General features: G+C 42.9%; 1 protein-coding gene across 1 annotated transcript in view; it reads left to right on the forward strand.

Annotated features, from left to right (window-relative positions):
- Positions 1–18,047: 18,047 nt before the first annotated feature.
- The window catches only part of MYO15B (myosin XVB), a 43,215-nt gene continuing 39,245 nt past the window's right edge, over positions 18,048–22,017 (forward strand). Inside the window, 3 exon segments of the mRNA XM_074160354.1 lie at positions 18,048–18,729; positions 20,059–20,234; positions 20,310–20,371. Coding sequence (XP_074016455.1) covers positions 18,048–18,729; positions 20,059–20,234; positions 20,310–20,371 — 920 coding nt within the window.

A 22,017-nucleotide genomic window follows, 5' to 3' on the forward strand; every position in this document is an offset into this window, starting at 1 on the left:
GATAGTGCAGAACTCTGGTCTGAATTTTCTGGATGGGAATCTGCTGGCTGTGTGGTGTACTAGCACTGTTCATCATCTTGTGCCACATGAGTAAATATGTTGCATCAGTTTTAAAGGAAGAGATAAAAATCCTTTGAAGGCTCCTGCCTGACGCTTCACCTTACCATAAAGCAAGCTGGAGAGGTAGCCAGAGCTCATAGCAATAATCTGTTGAGTACATCAACTCATTAGCTCTCATTAGCTTTCAACTTCTGTTTTCTAAAATGGCTTTTGCATTCTTTTATCCCAAAGCAGATTGACCAGAATTCGTCAAGGACTTTCTGGCATCGGATTGAGTGCCATAAACACTACTGATTGGGCAAACCGTCCCTGGGGAGAGGGCACCACTGCTCCCTGCATCGCAGGCTAGTGAGCCGCAGCTTGCATGCGTATGCATGCCTGCCTCTGCCTCCCCTCTTAGTGCCTCATTAGAGACATCTCCTCTTGGAGCCCGCCTTGCATTAGGACAGAAGCGGATCGCCAGGTCTGATGCACCACAAGCCTCTGAGTACATCTAACTTTTAAATGTTTGCACATTTCTCTTTTCTACTGGGCTGGGTTTTAAATTATAAATGTTAACTGCCTCGGTGCAGGATTTTAATAAACGCACACTGTTACCTCCAACTGGTTTAAAATTATTTTTTTTGTACAATTTTTTAAAATCGTATGGGTATTTCAGTTTTAACAGAAACATTTTAGAAATTTACTTTTTAAAAAAACATTAAATAATATATGCTAGATTCCTGTTACTGCTGTATGTGGTATCTGAATGAGTAATTTTGGGTTTTGTTTGTTATGGTACTGTTAACTGGCTTTATGGATTTGGGTAGAATCTATTTTTGTAGCCATTCAAATCAGAGGAAAACTAATTGAACTTGATTTTTGTTTCAACACTACATTGCTCTTTTTTGGAAATAAAACTCTGAATTCCCTTTTGTGATCCTTGTCTGCTCTCATATCTATTCTTCCCATCATTTGTTTCTTTCACATTGGCAACAGGCTCATGCCCACTTACCTATTGAAGAAGGTGGAGTTGTCCCTCTCGGAGCTGTAGAGGCAAAGAGCACTCGTGGAGATGAAGTGGCCTTGTTAAGCAAGGTGGTGATTTGGAGAAAATGCATGTGGCAAGCAAGTTGATTGTATCACTGTCCTGCAATTCATACATGGTGTTGCCAGAAAAGGGCATCAGTTCGGATTATAGTGCCCAAAAGGCCACCTTGTCCTGAAATAACTTGGGTGATAACCCGCTGAAGGGAGGAACAGTTGATCTGGCAGCGCTGCTGTACTAGTCAGCCAATGGATTTTGAATTGAAAGTGGTGAAACACTGTGTAGAGCAGTTTGTTATTCTTTGAACATTTTGGTTCCTTTGTGCCTGACTTAACACCATTTTCTTCTTTTCCAGCTAAGAAAAAGAACAGTGTATTCTCCTATTTCCTATAACTTGCTTGTAGCACTAGTCAGTGAGAAAGAACTAAATCCTCTCAGACTGGGTGCTGAGCTGTCATCCGTGGTATGCTTTGGAAGCCTGCTTGTTTTGAGCTCTGTCTTTATCTTCCTGAGCAAGGCGGAGGGATCCTTTCTTTCCTAGAGTATCAGGGTGGGCACTTCCTATTCTACAGGAGAATATGGTTGCAGTTGCTGTTGCTCAGGTGTTGTTTCAGGCACCCTTCTTTCTAGAAGTATTGGTATCTCCTTTGAGACCTGATTTATTGCTAATGAGGTTTTGAGAGCCTTCTCTCCTGCTCAGCATGGTCTGACAAACTTGTTTCTATTTCCCTATTTCTGCTAGCTTCATTATTTCCTTGTTTCTACTGCTGCGGGATGGAGGCTAACAGAACGGTGGCCTGCTGTTTTCCACCTCTTGTGCCAGGCACTGATGCTGCAAATTTACAGGAAGTTGGGGTTTAATCAGCAGCTTCTGACCTGGTGTGATCCTGTGCGTGTGCATCATCCTAGCGCACCCAGCTGCTTCTTTCTGCTCCTCACAGATGGGCTGATTCTGATGCCTTTTCTGAGTATTTAATTTGCTGGCAGGCTTGGGGTGAGTGACATGGCGGTCCTGCTCAGAAACGGCAGGAGGAGTTCATAACTTCTCCCCATTTTCACCCACATAACTTGAAAAATCCAATAGGTCCACTGAAAGAGTTGGACAGGTCACAAAACTGCTATCATAATTTGGACATCTTAAAGTGAATTTAGATTTAAAAACAAAACAAAAAAAATTCATCCAGGCTTCTTTTTATTTTCCTGAAAGCACAAGCCAGACTGTTAATGGGATCAGTTTAGGATGCGTGCTGATATATGGCAGATCTTTCCTAGCAATGCTTATTTGAAACTTACAGCTGAAAGATTCACTAGAACTAAGTGCTTGGCTTATTGTTGTGAGCAGAGGCATTAAGAATCCTTTTAGAGCTGCCATGTCTGAAATACAAGAGAAATGGCAAAGGGGCAAAGCAGGAGAAGACTGGAACTCATGTGTTGTGCTTTCAATTATATTCTGAGCCAAGCAGGAGAGGATGGAAAGCCTCATGACATTCAGAACTAGGGTGTATTTTTTTGTGCTGTGAGAAAACCACTAGCAAGTAAAATCAGCGGTGGGATAAGGTGTTTGTGAAGGATGCAGTCTTCAGTGAATATCTGTAAGCAGCTTTTGAATGCAACAGGGGAAAAAAAATCTCTGTATTTCTCCCTTTCAGAAATTGCTGTCTGAGTCTTGCTGTTACTCTCAGCCTGCCCGTCAGCCGACAGTAATAATAATAGCCTGCTTCTGATCAGAGGATTCAGCTGCTGCCAAACTCCTTGAGTTTTGTGCCCACCTCTACTTTTCACTTGAACTCCCCTTGTCTAGGATCTGATAGAAGCTTGCTGTCTCCAAGAGCTAATGCATAATGCTTGGAAGCACTCTGAGGGCTCATTGCCCCCTATTAATGTTATTGCCAGTCCGGCTTTGGCAGTGCTCTCCTGTTCTCCTGCTTTATACAGTCTCATTGGGGTCTGGCACCGTCAGGTGCCCCTTTGCTGCAGGAGCTGAGCTGCTGTTAACACTGGCTGCCAGTGCTTGAAAAAATCCTTTCTTATAGCTCTGTTGGCAGCATGTTCCCTAACCCTTGCAGACCTGTTTCTCTGCAGAGGGGAAAGTCTTGGATCACAAAGAAAGAACAGCCCAAATTTTCCACATCTGAATACACATACTGGGTATCTATACGGGACGCTGTTTTATAGTGGCCTGAGTTCTAGGTCAAATGCTTTCTTGTAATGTGAGCTCTTTTATATGGTTGCATAGTTGGTGCCAAAATTCTATAGTCCTAGAAAAGCTTGGCCTGGGGCTCTTTTTTCTCCCAACAATAATGCAAGCTTTCCTCAGATGTTTAGCAACAGAATATTTGCTGAATTTGTCTAACAGTTCTATGAGAAGAACATAATGTTGGAAGGAAAAGTACTTTTCATCTTAGTCGTAAGGCCTGAGGCATGTCTGGTTAGTAAGAGAATGAAATTTTTTTTACAGCTTAATTGGTCTGTTTCTTAGAATATGGTTTGTATCTATTGCAGCTAGAATAAATGCATGCCTGGACTGTAGTCCTAAATTCAGCCTGCAAAGCATGTCACTGCCTATGTGGCCTCATGAATTGGGATGTCTTTAATAAGAACAGGACTGGGATCTGGGGTTGAATTGGCACAGCTGAAGAATGAGAGAGACTTTAGTGGAAGTTTTCTTCTAAAGCCCAACAGTTCTTGCTAAGCCGCATTATTCGACTTACTGACCTCTCTGAAGCAAAGGCCAAGGTTGTGTTGCAACTGTAGCTGCTTCCCTGAGGTAAGCCTGGTGCAGAAGACCCATTCCTTCAATAGCTGCCACCAGCTCTTGGTCACAGAAAACTCAGTGCCTTCACTAACAGCCACAAGCCCCAAGGGCTTGGATTATTTCCATGCAGCACATCGACCTCTTCCTCCAAGGTGAGGGTGAATTTGACAAGCTTTCCAGATAAAGCACAACTTACAAGAAAACCAGCAAAACCCTATGTGTGAAGGCTGCTGTAGCAGTAGGATGGCCCTTGAGGTCAGGCTGCTGTTGATTAATTTGTTCCAACTGTTGCTTGGGCAGAAATGGTACCTCTCCAGCACAGCCCCTTGTCTGGGTAGTGTTTTCTGGTGGAAGAAGGGCCTTTTCTTCATGCTGTGCCTGTGGAGACGGGTAGGCTGAGGTGGCCTGGCTTTCCCTGGCAGCAGTTGCAAGCTCTGCAATGGTAATAGGAAATGGTTCCAGGGAAAGGGCATTGTTTTCTCCACTTAAACTAGTTTATCCATCTTCTCCGTGGCATGGAAAGTAAACAACTAAAGTAAAGGCCGCTCTTGGTGCGAGTGGTCATCTTCCACTGACTGGCTTATGGCTTAATGTGTCAGGAAAGAGGGCTGAGGCCATGGTAGGGTGTCCGCAGAGGGGTGAGTTTCTTCCCTTCTTGGCTCGGTTCTCCGTAGCCTCCTGTGAGGTGAGTCTTGGTTGTTTTTTATGCTCCCTGTCACTACAGCCTCTGTTCAGAGACGCCTTTCCAGAGCGGGAGGGCTGAACCTAGCCTCTCCTCCTGCTTCTCCTCCGAGCCGTGACGGCTCCTACCTCAGAGGATCTGTCAATGCTGAGGGAAAACCCTTCTGTCGGGTGCCGCCCGCCCTCGCCGCTGCTCTCCTCAGAGCGTGAGGCGGCGCCTCTTCCCGCCCTTTCTCCCGTCTCGCGCAGGCGGCAGAGGGCGCTGCCCTCAGCCAAGGCCGCTGCCCTCAGGGGCCTCCGTGCAGGGCCGCCGCCTCAGGGCGGCTCCCCCGTGAGTGCGAGCCCCGGCACTGCCGCCTCTCGAGAGGTACGCCACGAAGAAGTTTCTCTTTTGTGATAATGGTGTGGAGCAAGGCCTGCAGGAGTTCAGGGAGGTCCTGGGAAGCACCTTCGTCCCTCAGAAACATGCTGAAGTGTCCTGGGTAAGGTCCCGTTCATGGCTGCCACCGTTGAATGCTTTCTGAGCATGGTGTAAATGCATAAAATACTTCACTTTCCTGATACTTTACCCTTAAGCTGGGCCCCGATGTCCATCCCCGGGTCAGCAGTGCTGTTCCTTGTACTGGTTTTGCAGCAGCCTCTGCTTTTGCTGCTTAAAATAGGACTCTGAAAGCTACAAAGCAACAAAGGTGGGAGATGGGACATGAGAGCGAGTGGTCTCTTCCACCACCAGCTGTGAGCAGAAAAGGAGACCGCCCCAGTGCAGGGGGACTTGGTACCCTGCAAGGTCAGTCAGCTCTGCCAGGGACTGATTTTCTTCTAATGAAACACTGTTGTGTAAACAAACTCCTCATTTTCCTCTCCCATCTCATGAAGATGTGCTTATTTTATACATGTTGACTGAATGGAACTCTGGGGGTGGCAGGAGAAGGGATGCCGGGAACACAACAAAGGAGAGCAAAAAGGCTCCTTGCACTTGTGGCCTGTTTCAGTAGAGAGGAAAGTAGCTAAAAGGGTACTTTGATGTGTGGCTGTTACCAATGCACACCTCTTCCCCAGCTAAATGTGTTGAGACTGCTGCTCTCCAGCTCTTTGTGGCATAGATTTTGTGTCTAGAGCTAAGTTATGTTTTAAAATATTTTTTTGGTGAGGGGGCTCTCTTTAAGATGGATGGTCCTGAACACATGTTGACAGCAGTCAGGGAGAGTCACCCTTGGTAGGAAGGATCTGTATCTTGGGCAGGACCCAGCCTTCAAAAGATATGGATCTCTTCTTCCGGTGTGCTCCTGTGGTAAATGAGTCTCTGTATTATGGGCTTATTCCTAAAGAGACTCTAAATGTTGATCATTTGTTTAAAGTCAATCTCCTGTTCTCTGCTTATGCTTAGGGCAGGGACTTCAAAAATGAAGCTTGGCTTCTGTTCACACTCTCCTTCCTTAAAGGGAACTTATCTTTATCAGGTTGCTGTGCTAGGCCCTTGAAAAACTGGCTGAGCTCATAAAAAAACCCGAATCTGGTACACAAGGGCATCTCTGAGCTGCTGAATTCCACCTCAAAGTCAGACGTCACAGCTCACATCTTGATGGAGGTAAGAGTCCATGAAAGCAGAGAATATGGCAGGTTCAAGTAAAGGCTTAGTGTTATTTTACGAGAACTCGAACTTAGGTGGGATATTGAGTTCAAAGTGGTTTAAGTTATTGCTGAGGGAGGTTTATTCTAAACTGCAAAGTCTGAAGATTATTGGATTTGGAAGAGCGTCTGTCCTGTTAGCCACAGGAGTGGAATTTGGGAGAGGTATTCTTAAAGGATGTGATTGTTCTACAGGCAAGCGCATCTTCCTGTCTTTATTCTGACACAGGTAGGAGCAGATGAAATGCAGGTTTGTGACCAAAGCAGGTATGATAGCCCTTAATTGGTTTGATGGCTTGTGATGTTGTCACTGCTGTGAGTTTGCTCACAGTTCAGGCCTGAAGGTATTTGCCTGTACTTTCATTATACGAAGATCTTTTGAATGCTAATGAACAGTAATGAGGACTTTAAAAAAAAAAAAAAATCCATCTCAAGGAAATTCAGTTCTGTCAAGTTAGGCCCATGAGGCACAGTTTTGGAAAATAATAAAACTTAGGCGTTAAGTGGTAGTCACCTACTATGGAATTAACCTTTAAGAAAGACTGGTTTAATTTTATACTTGGTTGACTTGCTGGAGACTCCACAGCAGATGCCCATGCCTCAGTCCTAAAGGCTCAAGAAGCACAGAAAGAAGCCTTTACTGAAAGTAGTCTGAGAGTCCAGGCACTGTGACTTCTGTCGCGCAACATTCAGGGTCCATCCTTAAAAGGCTTGTTTTGACTATGGGAAGTGGGACGTGAGAATTTCAAAGGAAAATAATATCATGTCATCTCTCAGAAGTGCATTGCATTGCACTTTCAAAGACTCTAACCTTGGGTTGGGTAGAAAGGACTCCTGGTCTGTTTCAACTCTGTTTAATGATGTTGCTTAGGCAGACTCCTCCCAACTGTTCTCTGTGCCCGTTCAACTGTTACTTAGAGGTTTATTTGTTACACTATTAGAAAACCCTGTTTGAGGGTTCAGATCTTCATCTAGCATCACAGCCATGAATCAATGTATCAGAACTCCATGTGCCTCGTTAATTAATAACATGGGAGTACTATTAACACTAGTAGATTTTCTTTGATGAGAAGCAGCAGAGAGTAGCTGTCATCTTTTCTTGAAGGCTGAACAGACTTGATTCAGCAGGTTTACTTGCTCATTGATGCGCTTGTTTTAGGACTGCTTATGCACAGAAAGGGAACTTTCCATTGTAATGTGTGCTGTATGGAAGTGATTCAAATTCTATAAACCTTGTTAAAGTGATGTCTATTGAGAGGTATTTATTACTTATGAGGGTATCTCCTGTGCATAGGGAGAGATGAGACCTCTTGTAAAATGAATAGGGATCTATCTAGAGAAGATTAAGGAAATTAAATATCTGCAGCGGAATAGAGCACGAGATACTGACAGGATTGTTAATATTAAATGGGAGAAAATGTTCATCATCCTGTAAAATAAATGGAGACAACCCCTTGAGAATGTCTTCTAATGCCTGGGTAGGGAAACCACTCCCAGTTTGCCACAGATCTTTGGTAGCAAAGCATAATAAGAGCACCTATGCTTGCAGAACTGTAAAGACAGTATAACATGGCCCAAAAAGGATGATGGCCCAATATCATACTAAAGATTCTGATGTTCCACTATAAAATAATCTACTTTTGATGGAGCATCTGTCAAAGTTTCAAAATCAAACCTTCTTCTATGTACTCTGACCTCCCTGTACTCTCCTCCCCATTCCCTCCCAGAGCTTAGGAGCCCTAAAAGTGTTTCACATCTGTGGTGTTGCTGCTAAGAGCTGTTCTGCCTTCCCGTGTTACTTGTTCCTCCTCCCTTTCTTCTCCTAGTACATATTTGTGGTTTTCAGTTTTATTTTTAACTATGTTAACATTTTGCTGAATCAGTGAACTGAACCGATTATTATGATCTTGCCTTATGATCTGGAGTAAGGGAATAACGAGCAAGAGCAATTGCAGACAAGCGGGCCCACTCATTTAAGAGGAAGCTCACCATTATATCAATTTACCTGTAAGGTCAAATTGCTCAAAGATGACCACCAGAACCGGTGCAAGGAAACAACTGAGGAATATTGAGCACTGGAACAGGCTGCCCAGGGAGGTTGTGGAGTCCCCTTCTTTGGAGATTTTCAAGACCCGCCTGGATGCAGTCCTGAGTAACATGCTCTAACATGCTCTGGGCAATCCTGCTTCAGCAGGGGAGTTGGAATAGATGATCTTTATGGTCCCTTCCAAGTCTAAAAATTCAGTGAAAATATTGAAGACACTGGAAGGAAGGAGTGGTCCCTTTCAGATGGCAGCCATAAAGTCAGTTTAGCTGTAATATGAAACCTCACCTCTAGCTGCGTGATTCCTTCTACCTTTATCTCTGCAAGCTTATTAGCATCTGCTGGGGATTTTCAAATACCTGCGTGTAATCATTTCAGTTTGGACAATCTAACTTTCCACTTTGATCCTTTGATTTATACTTCAGGGGCTGTGAAGCTTTCTGCAGAAGAGTCATTTCTCATGGGAGAACAGACCCTGCTGGCAGCCACACACCAGTGCTGTAGCCCACACAATTGGAAAGTCTCTTGCATTCATGTATAATTGATTTGAAAACCAGTTCAAATCTAGGGGATTTCACCAACTCGAGTTATGTATCAAAGCCACAGTTCCCAGCTATGCAGAAAAGGAAGAAAGGGAACAAGGACTGCTCCTTATTTGAGGCCACCCAGGCATGTCAGTGTTCTCAATAAAGTATGATAGAAGCACAAAGATCACCTTCTCTTTAGTTATACTCTAGCTCACACAAGACACAACAGCTGTGAAGATGCAGTAGAATGACACATAGGCCTGTTTGCTGGTTTCTAATCATGCCAGAGTCCCTGTTGTTTTCTTCAGTCTGCCAGTTCACTGTTGTTACCTGCTCTGGTTACCAAACCAGCAAGATTAAAGTTAGTACAGGTTTGCCTGGCCTTGCATCTTCAGTTCTCTCTTTTTAGACACTAACTGCAGAGGTAGGTCAGGGGATTAAAAGGAGTAAGCCTGAGCTGTGTCTTAGCATAGTGCAGAGTTTTTCGGCTCAGACGCAGATAAAGTCCATCCCTCCAGTAGGGTGTAATACCATCTGTACAGTGTCTTGGTCTGTCGTTTTGGCTGACCTCTAGGTAGGGGCCATGGGACACTGGCTTCCAGTGTAACAGGATCATCTAGCCTCATTGAATGGCAGACAACTGGGCAACAAAGTGCTCCTGAAATATTCAAGGAGGCTGTTTTCAAACGTATGTAACTTAATTGTTTGGTTTCTTCTTGCAGTCATGAATACTTTATTTGGCTTCCTCAGGTTATTGCTGGGGAAAAAGACCTTGGAGACCTTCTAGGTTATCTTAAAACAGCTGGAAGAAGAGAGCAGAGGCCTTATCAGTTTGAAGCAGTGAGAAGCCAGGAATTCTCTCTCAACAGCCTGGGGTACAGGCTTAAGGGAGAATGTTTTTATCAATATGAGGCAGCATGTGATACGGAAGGAACAGTGCAGATATTTTATATTAATGCAATGAGACCTAGGGGGGAAAAAAGCTACAAAAATAAAGGAAGATAGTTTTAAACCAGCCTTATAGGCTGCAGGATCCTGCCTGGATTGTCAATTCTACTTGCTATAGAATGAAATCAGAGGAGACCCTATTTATACATTTATCAAGTTTCATCTTAAAAATAATAAGGGCCAGCATGGACCAGCCTCCTTACCCAACTACTACCAAACAAGATTGTTGTGAATTTATGCAAAGTGTCATTTCTCTGATCAGTCATGACCAGTTTCTACTCTTTTATTCTTGTGATTTAGCCATTTTTTAAAAAATTGAGTTACCTTCTTAGCTCTCTTTTCTGCAATAGCATCAATACTTCTATTTTATGTAGTTGGCTTAAGAAGAATTTGCAGTGAAAAGGTGGATCTGATGTGTTATCCCTCTCTAATAACGTTTTAAAATAATAGTGGCTGAATACTAGCTGAAAGGACCATTGTGTAAATAAAGGAATCTTTAGGAAACTGGAAAGCCTTGTACTTTCTCAAGGAATGTAGCCTCTTTTTTAAAGCCAGATGAAGTTCCTTCCATCTGCTGCTGGATTCCCCTGTCAAAGCGGTTTCTGCAAGGTAAAAGGGCTTTTAAGTCAGGGAAGCTGTAAATTCCCCTTGGTGCTGGTATCCCTGAGTAGCATGTAGCTGGCAAAGTCGGTGTCCTTCCCAGCTCCTTACTGCACCCAGCACTGCCCTCTCAACACTGCGTGTCCACACAGAGGTGGGCAGAGACGGGCAGTAAGACTGGGAAAATGCAAACAAGATTTTAATTCAAAAGATGACTTAATTGTCATCGCATGTACAACATCGCATGGTGTTGAGGGTGCTGTGCATGAGGGCAAGTTGTGTCAGTATTCATGCTCTTGTCTGAAATGAATCTGTCTTGTTGTTGAAGCAATGACTTGGGCAAAAATACATGGTAAATCAGTGGCTGAGGTGGGCCTTGGACCCAGGTGTTGGGCCATCAACCTCCACTGTCCAGTCTGCTCAGGGATCTGGAGCTGAAACCTGAAAATGTTTCACCTTTCCTGGCACTGACCTCCTGCTTCCTTCAAAAGGTATGAACAAACTGCCAGCATCTTGTTAGGAGCACTTTAAAAGACAAACAAATGCATCTTTTACTCTGTGCAGAGAATACAGGTTAGAGGTGCTGAGGCAGACAGGCTTGAGACAGAGGTGGAGAAGGGAATATTTGCTCAGCATCAATTTAGTTTTCTCATCTCGCTGTAGCTCAAAGCAGACAGTAGTCTGATAAGAAAGTGAACACGATCAGTACATTCATCTTGGCCATGCTCCTCAGGCAGAACACAATCATAATGTCTGAGACTTCTGACAAATCAAAGAAACAGAGGGCTCCAGTTCTGCCTGGGGTACACAGAGCCTTGAAGAGGCTCCAGCTGATAACAACATAGATTTTGTTAGAGCCACTTCCTCCTCAGGAGCTGTGAAGAGGTGAATTTTTCAGAGAAGTTTCTCCTCCCTGCCATGCACACATTAGAAGTTTAGAGCTAAGAGCCCCAGGGCTTTTTTTTTTTAAGATTGAATAAGGAATTAATGATCCAAATGACATCAGTCATTCTGGGCTTTACAAAAGGCATCTCTCTTCTCCGCAGAGAGGGATAGAGACTTATTTATAAATAACTAATAAAAGAACATGACGAAATAGTTAACTAATCTGTTGCTCCACAGCCTCATTTTTATGAGCTGAAAAAGAGGACCATCCAGTGACGGAAAGTTTAGGTAAAGTGCGTTTCTGAAGTTTTCCAGCTCAGCACCCAGTTTTTATCTTTGCTTCTTAGTGGAGGAGCCCTCAAAGTGCAGTACATAACAGCCAGGGGGTTCTTGGAAGGAGATAGGAAAACAGGTCCCACCTGCACTAATGCTGCTAAGAATCTCATATCTTATCTTAACAGCACTCATCACATTTTATGTTCGGGTCTCTTGTTCTGGTTGCTGGCCACACCTGCGTTTATCTTGTTTAATCTCCAGCTTCTCTGGAAAGGCTTTTTGGGAGGGAGTAGAAGGTAGAAGGGGTCTTTGCCTTAAAGAACCAGGGTCATCCTCAGATTAGTTAAATCCTGCACTAACCACTCGGTCACTTCACAAGCTGGTGAGTGCAGATGGCGACTGTAGGGACAGACTACACTGTGTGCATTTGTGCTTCCTGTTTTCTGCTTTCTTGAGAAAAACCTAGGAAGGGGAAAACCATCACTGAGTTAGACAGCAACATTGCATGGAATGTAATCACTTACTGCGAGTAACCTTAACCTGTCTGCAAAAGCTTTGTTTAAAGGGGACCATGGCTTTATTTGGAAATTCAAGTTGAAAGGAGACTTAGTCATTCTGCTTGACTTGGACTGAGATTTAGGCATAATGAGGACAAAAATGGTGCCAATTTTGCTGTCTTTTCAGTGCTAAGCTGGAAACTGCTTTCCTGCTGTCAACAGAGAGCTTGGTATTGGCAAGGAGAAGAGGGCAGAGGCTGAGCTACCCATGCTTGGCTCCCTGAAATAAAACTCCAGGGATGCAGAAGAAAGAGGCCTATGATTTAATCCTTTTCGCTAGCCTAAACTCTTATTTAGATAGTATTCACTGTGCCTTGTCTGGTAGCCTCTTGGATTACAGCAGGCATGTTTTGGTATTGGAAGTGACCTCTCCTTTTCAATCTTTCTTTGGAGATGTACCTAATCATACCACGCCCGAGCTTGGCTCTTGCCTAGGTGAAATCCCACCTCTTCTCTTATCCAAAATTCTGCCAACCAGCTGGTGATATTGCTGGTTGAAAAGTTCAAAGGTGCCATGAGAAAGCTTGAATTATTGATGCCACTTTCCTTCCATTTGCCCGTAATCATCCGTTGCTTGGGCACAGCCCAGGCAGAATTGATGTTAGACTCCACAGCTGGAGGCTTGCAAGGATGCTGGAATAGACTCTAGGCTGCATGGAAACAAGGTACAGGAGAGTGAACACGTTAATGTATGTGTTAATGTGACCAATGGTACGCAGTACTGAGAAGCTCACTGGAACCAGGACGGACGACGTAGGTACGTTGAAAAAATTACTGTGAAAAATGATAAAGAAGGATTTTGAGGAATTTGTACAGATGAATGAAAACCAGAAACTGTTAAGAATTAAGTTCCAAGCATTTCCCTTTAAGATTAATGATTGTACCTTTTCCTCTGTATGAGTTGGGAGAAACCACTGTGTTTAGGGAAGGTGAGAGTCACTTCTCTACTGGTCTTAAAATAACAGCATGAGCTATCCACTCTTCTTTTTGTCTGTACATTCATGCTGTGTTTCTTAATAGCATTGAGATTCTCCTTTCTCTGTTACAAAGTATTCTTATTTCTTCTAAAAAGGAAGAACAAAATTGGATTGTTCTTTTTCCTGTTGTGATTTAGGTGAAGTTGGCATAGTGAGGGGAGTTGAAAAACCGAAGAGAAGGATCTTTCACCTGCTCCAGTGTGTCCAGGAGGCAGATGGTCCAGGGCAGTTAATCAAAACAGGTCTGATGTCAAAGGAATTGTTTATATAAGCAGTGATTCATCTTACCATTCCCAGTAATAACAGTGGTGTTACAAGGCAATCTGCTCTAAAACCCTGTCTCAGAAGAATTGTGAACTCTAGATTTTCACATTCTAACCCAGATTCGGAGTCTGGGGTCCTGTCTTTACAGTGAGCCAAACTGAAGTCCTGTGTGTAAGCTCCCTACACATTTGGGCAGCGTTCCTGATCTTCCTCCTCATCGAAGTATTTTGTTTTATGGAAGGCTCTGACTTTCCAAACACATGACTATTTAGCAGTACTGCATAAAAGCAGACTTTAAATTTTTTTTTCTACTGCATTTGACATTGCAGAGAAGCAGTAACAATTTTAAGCCCCCAGGAGGATAGAATATTAACAACTATTCTGTACTGAGGATTTAGTCGAATTCAGCTACCATTAATCTCAGTAACAAAACTCTTTTTGCAGGATTTAGAGATCTAGGCCACTAGTATTGGTGTGTTAAGCAGGGAGGGTGGGCTGAATTAAGGTGACCAGACACCTATATGTTATATAGAGGACTGTTTAAAGAGACAGATCAAAGAAAAGGATTTGAGATAAACTCTGTACTATGCAATATATGTGTCCAAGGTGCTTTGAATAATGTCAGCTCTAGAGCAGAGTTAAAAAGCAAGTTTAGAGAAAACACTAAAGACATTGATTGTTGAGGAGCCCTTAACTGTACATAACAGTGCTGTCAGAGCAGCAGCTTTTTGTTCAGCACCAGAGTTGCAACTGGGGAAAAGGGAGATACTGTTTATTCCAGTTGCAGAAGATTGTTCTGTCGTGCAGAAGGGTACAAAATGGGTAGTATGCACACACACACCCCTACTTTTGCAATAAACCCATGTGCTTTACATACACCTAGCGTGCTTGTTTTAGAGCATCAGCCTTCCTGGACTATATAAATCTCAAATGTGGTGTTGCTGCCCTCCTTGGGGTGATGGAGGTGAGGCAAACCTTGATTCACTGATTTGTTGTTTACCAGTTTGTTCCCAGAGCACTGGAATGTATTTTTTTAATGGCTTTTATTTTTTAATTTTTTATTTTTTGTTAAATAACTCGTAAGGATGCTTGGACGAGTTTTAGTCTGCAAGAAAGTCATAAGGTATTCTGGAGAGTGGATGGATTTCCATCCAGCAAAGTAAGCTGCCTTCTTGAGCTACTGAATGTTAGAATCCTCACTCCTTGTCAGACTTTATAATAGCTAGAAAGATTAAAGCTTTATGCTGAATTGCAATCTTGACTGTGTACTCTTCCACCATCCCCGTACCCTAGAGCAAGGAGAGGCCTGTGGATGGAAGCAAGTTGCAACAACCTTGGCCAGAACTCTTTTGGGCTTGTAGCATGTGTACAATAACCAGCAAGGGTTTACTTTTCATTATGGGGATGAAAGCATTTGTACCATATATTATAGCTAATCCCCCAGCTCAATCCTGTCTCTCAGGAATTCCCTGCCAGCCCTTGTGTGTGTTTTTGCAGTCCCCATTACTGTTGGATATGGCTGTCAAATTGTACTCGGCAACCATGATCACTGAGATGCAGGGTTCAGAGCTTTGAGACAGGTAAATATCGCATCCTGTAATAGTCCAACATCTGACTGAAGGCTTCCAGATGCTGTATTTCAGCCTTTAAATGAATAAGTTAACATTTAGTGGAGTTATGATGACACTAGGAATTAGTAACACAATCTTGACTGCTACGTCCTCTGTTACCTATTGAGAAAAACTGTGATGAGTGGAAGTTTCTCTTTTGCCTGTAGAGAATCTATCGAGTTGGCCAAAAAGCGAAGAGAAAGAGAAAGAAGGGGCAAAGGGACAGAAGAGTTTAACAGAGAAAGAGGTGAGAGGGTAAAACATATAATGGCATTTCCCTGTGTCCTGGTTTGTACCTCACCTGTCACTAGCTAATGTAATCTTTAAGGTAGTTAAAAATGCCCCTAACAGGAGGCTTTTTAGCTTTTTTGCTTTTGAAAGATGTTGAAGACTGTTGGGTTTCCTTGCTGTAAGATTTTTTTTCGTAGTCCCGTTCTGCTCTTCCGTTCACCTCCAAGTTTTTCTTTCTCTGCTCGATCGTTTCCACACAGTTATGCCCTTACTGTTTGCTGGTTTGGACCTTTGCCTTGAAGTGTTTAGTGACTGGGGAATCAAAACCAGGCTCTGCCATTAGCACTTCATTCAGACAAATGTGTAGAAGTGGAGTCTGGAGCCCAAGTGGTATTTTGGTCTGTCTGAAGCAGCAAGAGGTTGACTCATAAAATAAAGGATCTTTTTAACTGGCAAGGATAGAAGTGATATTTTCTAACAGGCTGAAAGGTCACACTAATCCTTTGGGCACTTTTACATCCATTATTTCCTGCCTACAATTAGAGGAAAGATAAAGAGACAAGCAATGATGGTTAATACTTAGAATACTGAACATTTCCTAAACTGTCAGCTAATAATTGTGCACTCAGGAGGAGTTGTGTGGAGATGCTGTTACATAGTTGAGTAGTATGTGCTCTTGAATTCTTGCTCAGTTTAGCCAGATCCTAGAAGGCTTTGAACAATTGTTCATGGAGCACACCATTCCAAACCAGACCCATCACGCTAAAAGAAAAGATGGAGCGAGGCAATTCCACAGACATTCACTGGGTCTGTATTAGGAGTTTTCTTTGGTGTACAAATGCTTGCCAGGATTTATGCAGTGTGTTTTTGCAGTACAGTTGTGTATCAACAAAAAATCAGTTATAATCATTTGAAAATCCTTTTGCTGTGGGCAACCAACATACACTATCCTAAAAAACAAACAATCAATCTTCTGTCAGTATTTTATGTCTTCAGAAGCAATTCTGAAATGCAGACTTATGCAATATTAACGTAGTTTCAACTGCCTTTTCCTCCAGAGATTATCAGTTTACATGATTGTATTGTTATTATTGTTGTCCACTCTATTACACTTTATTTCTTCCCTCTTTTTCCTATTCCTCATTAATCCCCTTATTTATTTAGGCTTCCTTCCAGTAAGATTTCAGGAGAGCTGTTCAGGGACAGACGTTATTTGCTATGAGAGCTAGTTTCCTCGTAAATTTTGCTATTTGGGCTAAACTGTTTTCATTACAGGTCAAATCTTGAATATGATCTGTTCATTAATATCACTTGCACTGCAGAAAATTTAAAAGGTTATCCCGTGGAAAATCGGATACTATTTAACTGCAATTATGATATATATTTACATTTACCAAGTACTTATTTGCTTGTTAAAAGACAAGTGCTCAAATAAAAGGGGCTTATGTTTTTGCATCCTTTCTACTAATTACTTATCAGCTCAACTTGTACAGATGCTAGTATTGCAGTATCCATTCAACTTGTACAGTTTGAGGTTTTTTGGGGTTTTTTTGGTTAACAATCAGTTGTGGTCTTTTCAGTTCTACTCAGCGATACAGCATTTACTCACTATTGTGTATTTTCAACCTGCAAGTCAGTATTTTTCATATAGATCCAACTGCGACTCTGGATACTAAGGAAACTGAGTTACTTACTGTTCATTCATTTGATGTAGATCATTAGATGTTTTCCTCTCTTCTTAAGCACAAAGAAGGTTATTGGAGAAGCAAAAACTGGAATAAAATGATCAATCTTTCTTAAACTACAGCGTGGCCAAACCTTTGTTAACTGTGAAAAATCATAGGCATTCGTTCAGTTGCCTGTATATGACTGGTCTCTGGCAAGAGTCCTAATAAAAGAAGAAAATAAGAGTGCTTTGTGATAAAATAAAACAGTGATTAACCTGGAAACAGACAGTCAGTTTGGCACTCCTCAGCTGCACAGGTATGGTTCTGCAAACGTTTGTTCAGCTCTATAGAAATGAGATAAATTACTGCTTAGTAGGACCTAGCCTCTCTTTGTAGCTTATTTCACAGCAAAATGCACAATGTCTCCTTTCACAGGTGAATTGAGATAAGCCCTTACATACTCCTGAACGCTGGAGAAATGCCTCCTTCCCGATCCAAGACTCGGCACAAAAAGGTTGGAAAAGAGAAAGGTTTGAATTGTGAAAAAAAGGCAAGCTCCCCAGGAGATTCAAAGATCCACTGTGGGAGACGGTGGGAAGGTAAAGGCCAGCTGAAGGTCAAAGAGTCATTGCCTGAACAAGATAACACCCTTGAGGAGGAACCCTTAAAAAGTCAGAGGCTGGTGAGGCTTCAGGGAAGCAAAGAAAATGACCACAAAAAGTTATTCCGGGGGAAAAGAGCCTACAAGAGAACGGATAAAAGAGAATCTGGTCCGGGGAGAAAACATGGAGAACAATTAGTGCCCAAGTTAGAGGGGAAAAAAGAAAAAGCCTGCAAGCAACAGGAAATGACATCAGGACGAGAAAGTGAGGACAGCAGCTATAAGGAGGAAAAGGCCACCACAAATAGCAAGAAACATAGTTTTAAAAAGAAGTGTGGGAAGTGCCCTGCTGTTAGTGAAAAAGTCATGGAGTTAGAGTCTGTAAAGTCAACTGCAGTGCAAAGTGTTGAAGGCTCTCTTCAGAAAAATGACTCATGGCAGAAGGCACACAATGCCAGGCGCAGGGAAAAGCACAATGAGAACCATGGCTTTAAGGAAGCTTCTGAGCACAAGTCAGATTCTCAATCCCAAGGCAGTATGACACAGGGAAAAGGTGAGAGAACTGGGAAGAAACAAGTTAGAAAATGTACCAGGATTATTGTCACTGAAAGTGCAGAAGAAAATACCCTGGAAACCTCAGATAACTCCTGCTCTGACTCCAGCAGTGAAGGCCATTTGACCCATAAAAAAGGTACAAAAGAGGCTGTAATGGACAGCACTGCAAGCAGTGAAGAGAAGAGTAGTTCTTCAGAGGAAGATGGCATCAGTGAGAAAGAAGCCGTGCTCGAAGATCCTCCCGTGGCTGAAGGAAAAGGCTGCAAGGAACTGCTTGATGAAAGCAAGGAAACATCTAATGAAATTGAAAGGGAGCAGGTGACTGCAGGTGGAAGGAATGAATCTGAGGATGAAGGCACTGACTTTGTAGGATTGGAGGCAGAGGAGAAAATGAAGAAGCAAGATGACATGCCAAGACAACTAAAATCTATTCTAGCTGAGAGGAGTGAGGAAGATGATAATGCAAGCATTTCAGGATTCCAACTTGAAAGTCCAAAGAACAGAGAAAATGGCAATAATGAAGTAGGCAAGAAAAATATGTTAGAAAATGACGAAGTTCAAGCTATGTCAAAAGATGTACATGATAATTTGGACAGCAATGGAGAGAACAGCACTGAAGAGAGCATTGACAAAGGAAAAGAAAATGCAACAAAACCACCGCTGCCCAGTGCTATGAAAGCAAAACTCCATGTTTGCCTTAGCAAAGTACTTCAAGGAACTGAACAGAAAGAGGATGTGCATGATGAAGGCAGTGCGCTGAGAGATAGCCCTTTGCTCTCCAAGAAACAGATGACATTAAAAGAGAAATCTGGGAGGTGTGAGACTTCAGAACAAGGTAAAGCGGTAGGACATCTACAGAGGAACAGTTCTTCAGATTGTAGCAAGAAGAAGTTTGCAGTGATGATGCTTACAAAGAAATGCTCTTCTCAATCCCAAATACTTCTCAATCTGAAAAGCAAACATAAAAATGCTGAGACCAGACTATTAACAAGCTGTAAACCAAATCCTGTCCACATGGCTTTGGAAACCAGCTCTGACCTGAAAAATGTTGAAAGCATCTGTTCAAAACCCATGAGTCTAGAAACCCTCAGTACACAGAAAGAACCCAACATAGCTCAGAGTTTTGGAGAGAAAAGATTAAATCTTTCAAATACTTTAAGTTGCTCCACTATTACAAAAAAATCATCTGATAAACAGCTCCTTGGCAAGAAGAAGAAAGTTGGAAAAGTTGTTGGAAAAGTTAAACTGAATTCAGGCCAGACTTTAGAGGTAAAAAAAGCAAAAGCAGAAGAAGTGGTTGCAGAGGCACCTTCTGAAGAAGAAAGTGTGTATGAAGGGAAAGGATCCAAGTACTTGCACACCCATTCTGCTTTTAGAAAAGTCACCAGCTGGCTTGGTCAAAAACCTGCCAAGAAAGCAAGCCTGAAAGCTCGTCTTCTGAGTGTGGCACGTGCAATTGGTATTTCAAGATGGCTCTGGAAGAAATTTGGGAAGAGGAAGAGGAGCAGCAAACCTTCTGGATTCAGAAGTAGAGTGGCAATCCGGATTATAAACACTGCTGGGTGGCTTGGTCGGTCTGGCAGAGCCTTCCCTGGTACAGCTGGACAGCTGGGGGAAGCTGAGATGAGTGACAAAGAATCTTCTCCTCCATTAGTGGAGGGGAAAGATGGTCCTAAAATGGCAGAGGGAAGAGAAGTGGGACACATTGATTTGCCTTCTGATGATTCTCCTCTTCATGGAAGCAGTTCCTTTCCATACTTACTTAGCTTGGATGAGAAGAACAATGCTACTGATGCCAAGTTTGCTGTGGTATTCCCCAGCCTCCACAGCATGGTTAAGACAAATAGCTCCTTAGCAAGGTGCTCGGGCAATGGTTATTCCCTAGAGAAACTGACAGCCCTATTGGACAGAAAATCTGTGATGCCTGTGCAACAGGGCTGCAGATTCAAATGTGACCTTCCCAGATCTTTGATGGATCAAAGCCCTCAGAAAAACAGTGCACAGGGCTTCCTTCCACATCAAGAAGAGGATCCAATACATACATCAGATTATTCCAGTGAGGTAGATGTCAAAGAGGGTTCAGGTGTCCTCCAGACTGCAGAGTCCATAGTCACACCTGGTGTTCACTGGTCTCAGCAGCAGGCTCAGGGATGTGATCCTGCAGCATGGCTGAACTCTGAATTGCTACTGCCACGACTAACCATTGAGAACCTAAGCAAATGGGCCATCTACAAGGACCCGTATCTGGCCAACAGCCACATGATGAAGGTCTGCAAGGATCAGTGGGAGGCAGAAGACATCACTGACAGTATGCTAGAGATGGAATTCATGCAGAAACAGGTACAGGTGGTGTCTCCAGTACTGGAATGAAGCTGAACTTCTCCAGATTTTCAGTAACGTATGTATGCATTTCAGGTGTACACGTGTGAAGACCACCGTGAAGAAGTTGAGGAGATTGAAGATCTGACCAGACTGGAGTATGTATTGTCAGTGGTATTCTGCAGCTAATTCAAGGTCACAGGGTCTTGCTTGTTATCCTTCAAAGCTACTGTTGGGTCAACGACAGAAAGCACATTATAGATCCTTGGCTACTGTGTGAGAAAACAGAATTAATTTGATGCATATCATAGCTGAGTAACTGATGCTCCACAGTAAAGCTAATTAAAAGGCTGAATTGCACTGTTTAAGCTCTGGACCTACACTGAATCGTGTGGGGAGGAGCACGGTTGCAGAGGGAACTCCTGACTTTTGTATAGTGTGTTCCAAAGCTCTGCTGCACAGAGAGTGCTCATTCAATCTCTTCAGTCACACTCCAGAGAGAACAGCTCATCTTAGTTAGCAGACTTTTTTACAGATGCATCCAGGGAACTCTGCCTCTCCTGTTCAATGATTCCCAGTCCTGAAATGGGTTCTAAAAAAACCAAATATACTTTATGGGTAGGAGAAATGAGGTTTACAGGCTGATGTGACATTTGTGGTGTTGCAGAGGGACAGAACTGGAAACTTGACATACCATTCTTGTTGCATGAAGTGGGTGGTAAGTCAAGAAGACTTGCAGGGTTAGAGCCACATTTCTATGTTGTTTGCCTACGGACATTGGCATCTGTGGCTTTAGTGACTCCCGTTGCCTTCAGCTATGGCAAACTCTGGTCCTACATCTTTAGCAGCTTTTAAATCATGGGTTCACTGCTGTTGTTGAGAGAAAAGCATCTAACACTGCTTCTCACACATCCTGCACCTTCTACCCGTGCCATCCCATTGAGATAAACAGGAGGCTGTGTAAAGGCTGTGTGCAAGGTGTGATCACACAGAGATGGACAGGCTGGATGTTCTGAGCTTTGGCTGCTCTGTTTTCCGATATATTTAATCCTGGACATGTTGGAATCATGTGAAGGCAGTTTCAGATCTCAGCCTCCTACAAAATCGTTGGGAGGGAAGAGCGGTTAATGGTAACACATGCAAGTGAAGCTTATGGCTGACAAGTCCTTTCCTCTGTTTGTAGGGAAGTCTGTGAGAGCTCAGTTCTGCTGTGTCTGAAGAAGAGGTTCCATCGCAATCTTATTTATGTATGGGTAGTGGTGTTTGGGTTTTATCGTTTGTTTGTTTTTGTTTGTTTGTTTGTTTTGTTTTGTTTTTCAGTGCTCATTCATTCTGAGCAATGAGCTTTAAGAGAAAATAATTTCTAGCATTCCATCAAGCTTTAATAATGCACCAAGTAGCTCAAGAGCTCACTCATTACTGGGAACAACGATAAGAAAGATACTCACACTGCTTTTGCTCAGAAAATGGGTAGCATGAAATATTTGTGGTAAAATCTGAAAGTCCCAGAGTTTCTCTTTAATTTTGGTACTTGTTGCCAACCCGTGAGTATATTTGGGTTCAGTTTTAGCCTGAGCTGCTCCTAGTGAAATTCTCCTGTCTTAGCAAAGCAGTTCTGAGTAAAAATTGTGGATCTCGAGAAGTAAATTCAGACTTTCTGCAAACATTTCACAGTGTTGCAATCCAGAGCTACTGCTAAATGGCTAATTGTTCTCTTTTTCATTTACTGGCTCAGGTGTTCAAACCTGTGCCTGTAATTTCATATGAAGCTTGGAGAATAGACAGTGACCAGTGAAGATGACCA

This window comes from Numenius arquata, chromosome 17, assembly GCF_964106895.1.
Source record: "Numenius arquata chromosome 17, bNumArq3.hap1.1, whole genome shotgun sequence".
In the NCBI taxonomy this organism is placed as follows: Eukaryota; Metazoa; Chordata; class Aves; order Charadriiformes; family Scolopacidae; genus Numenius; species Numenius arquata.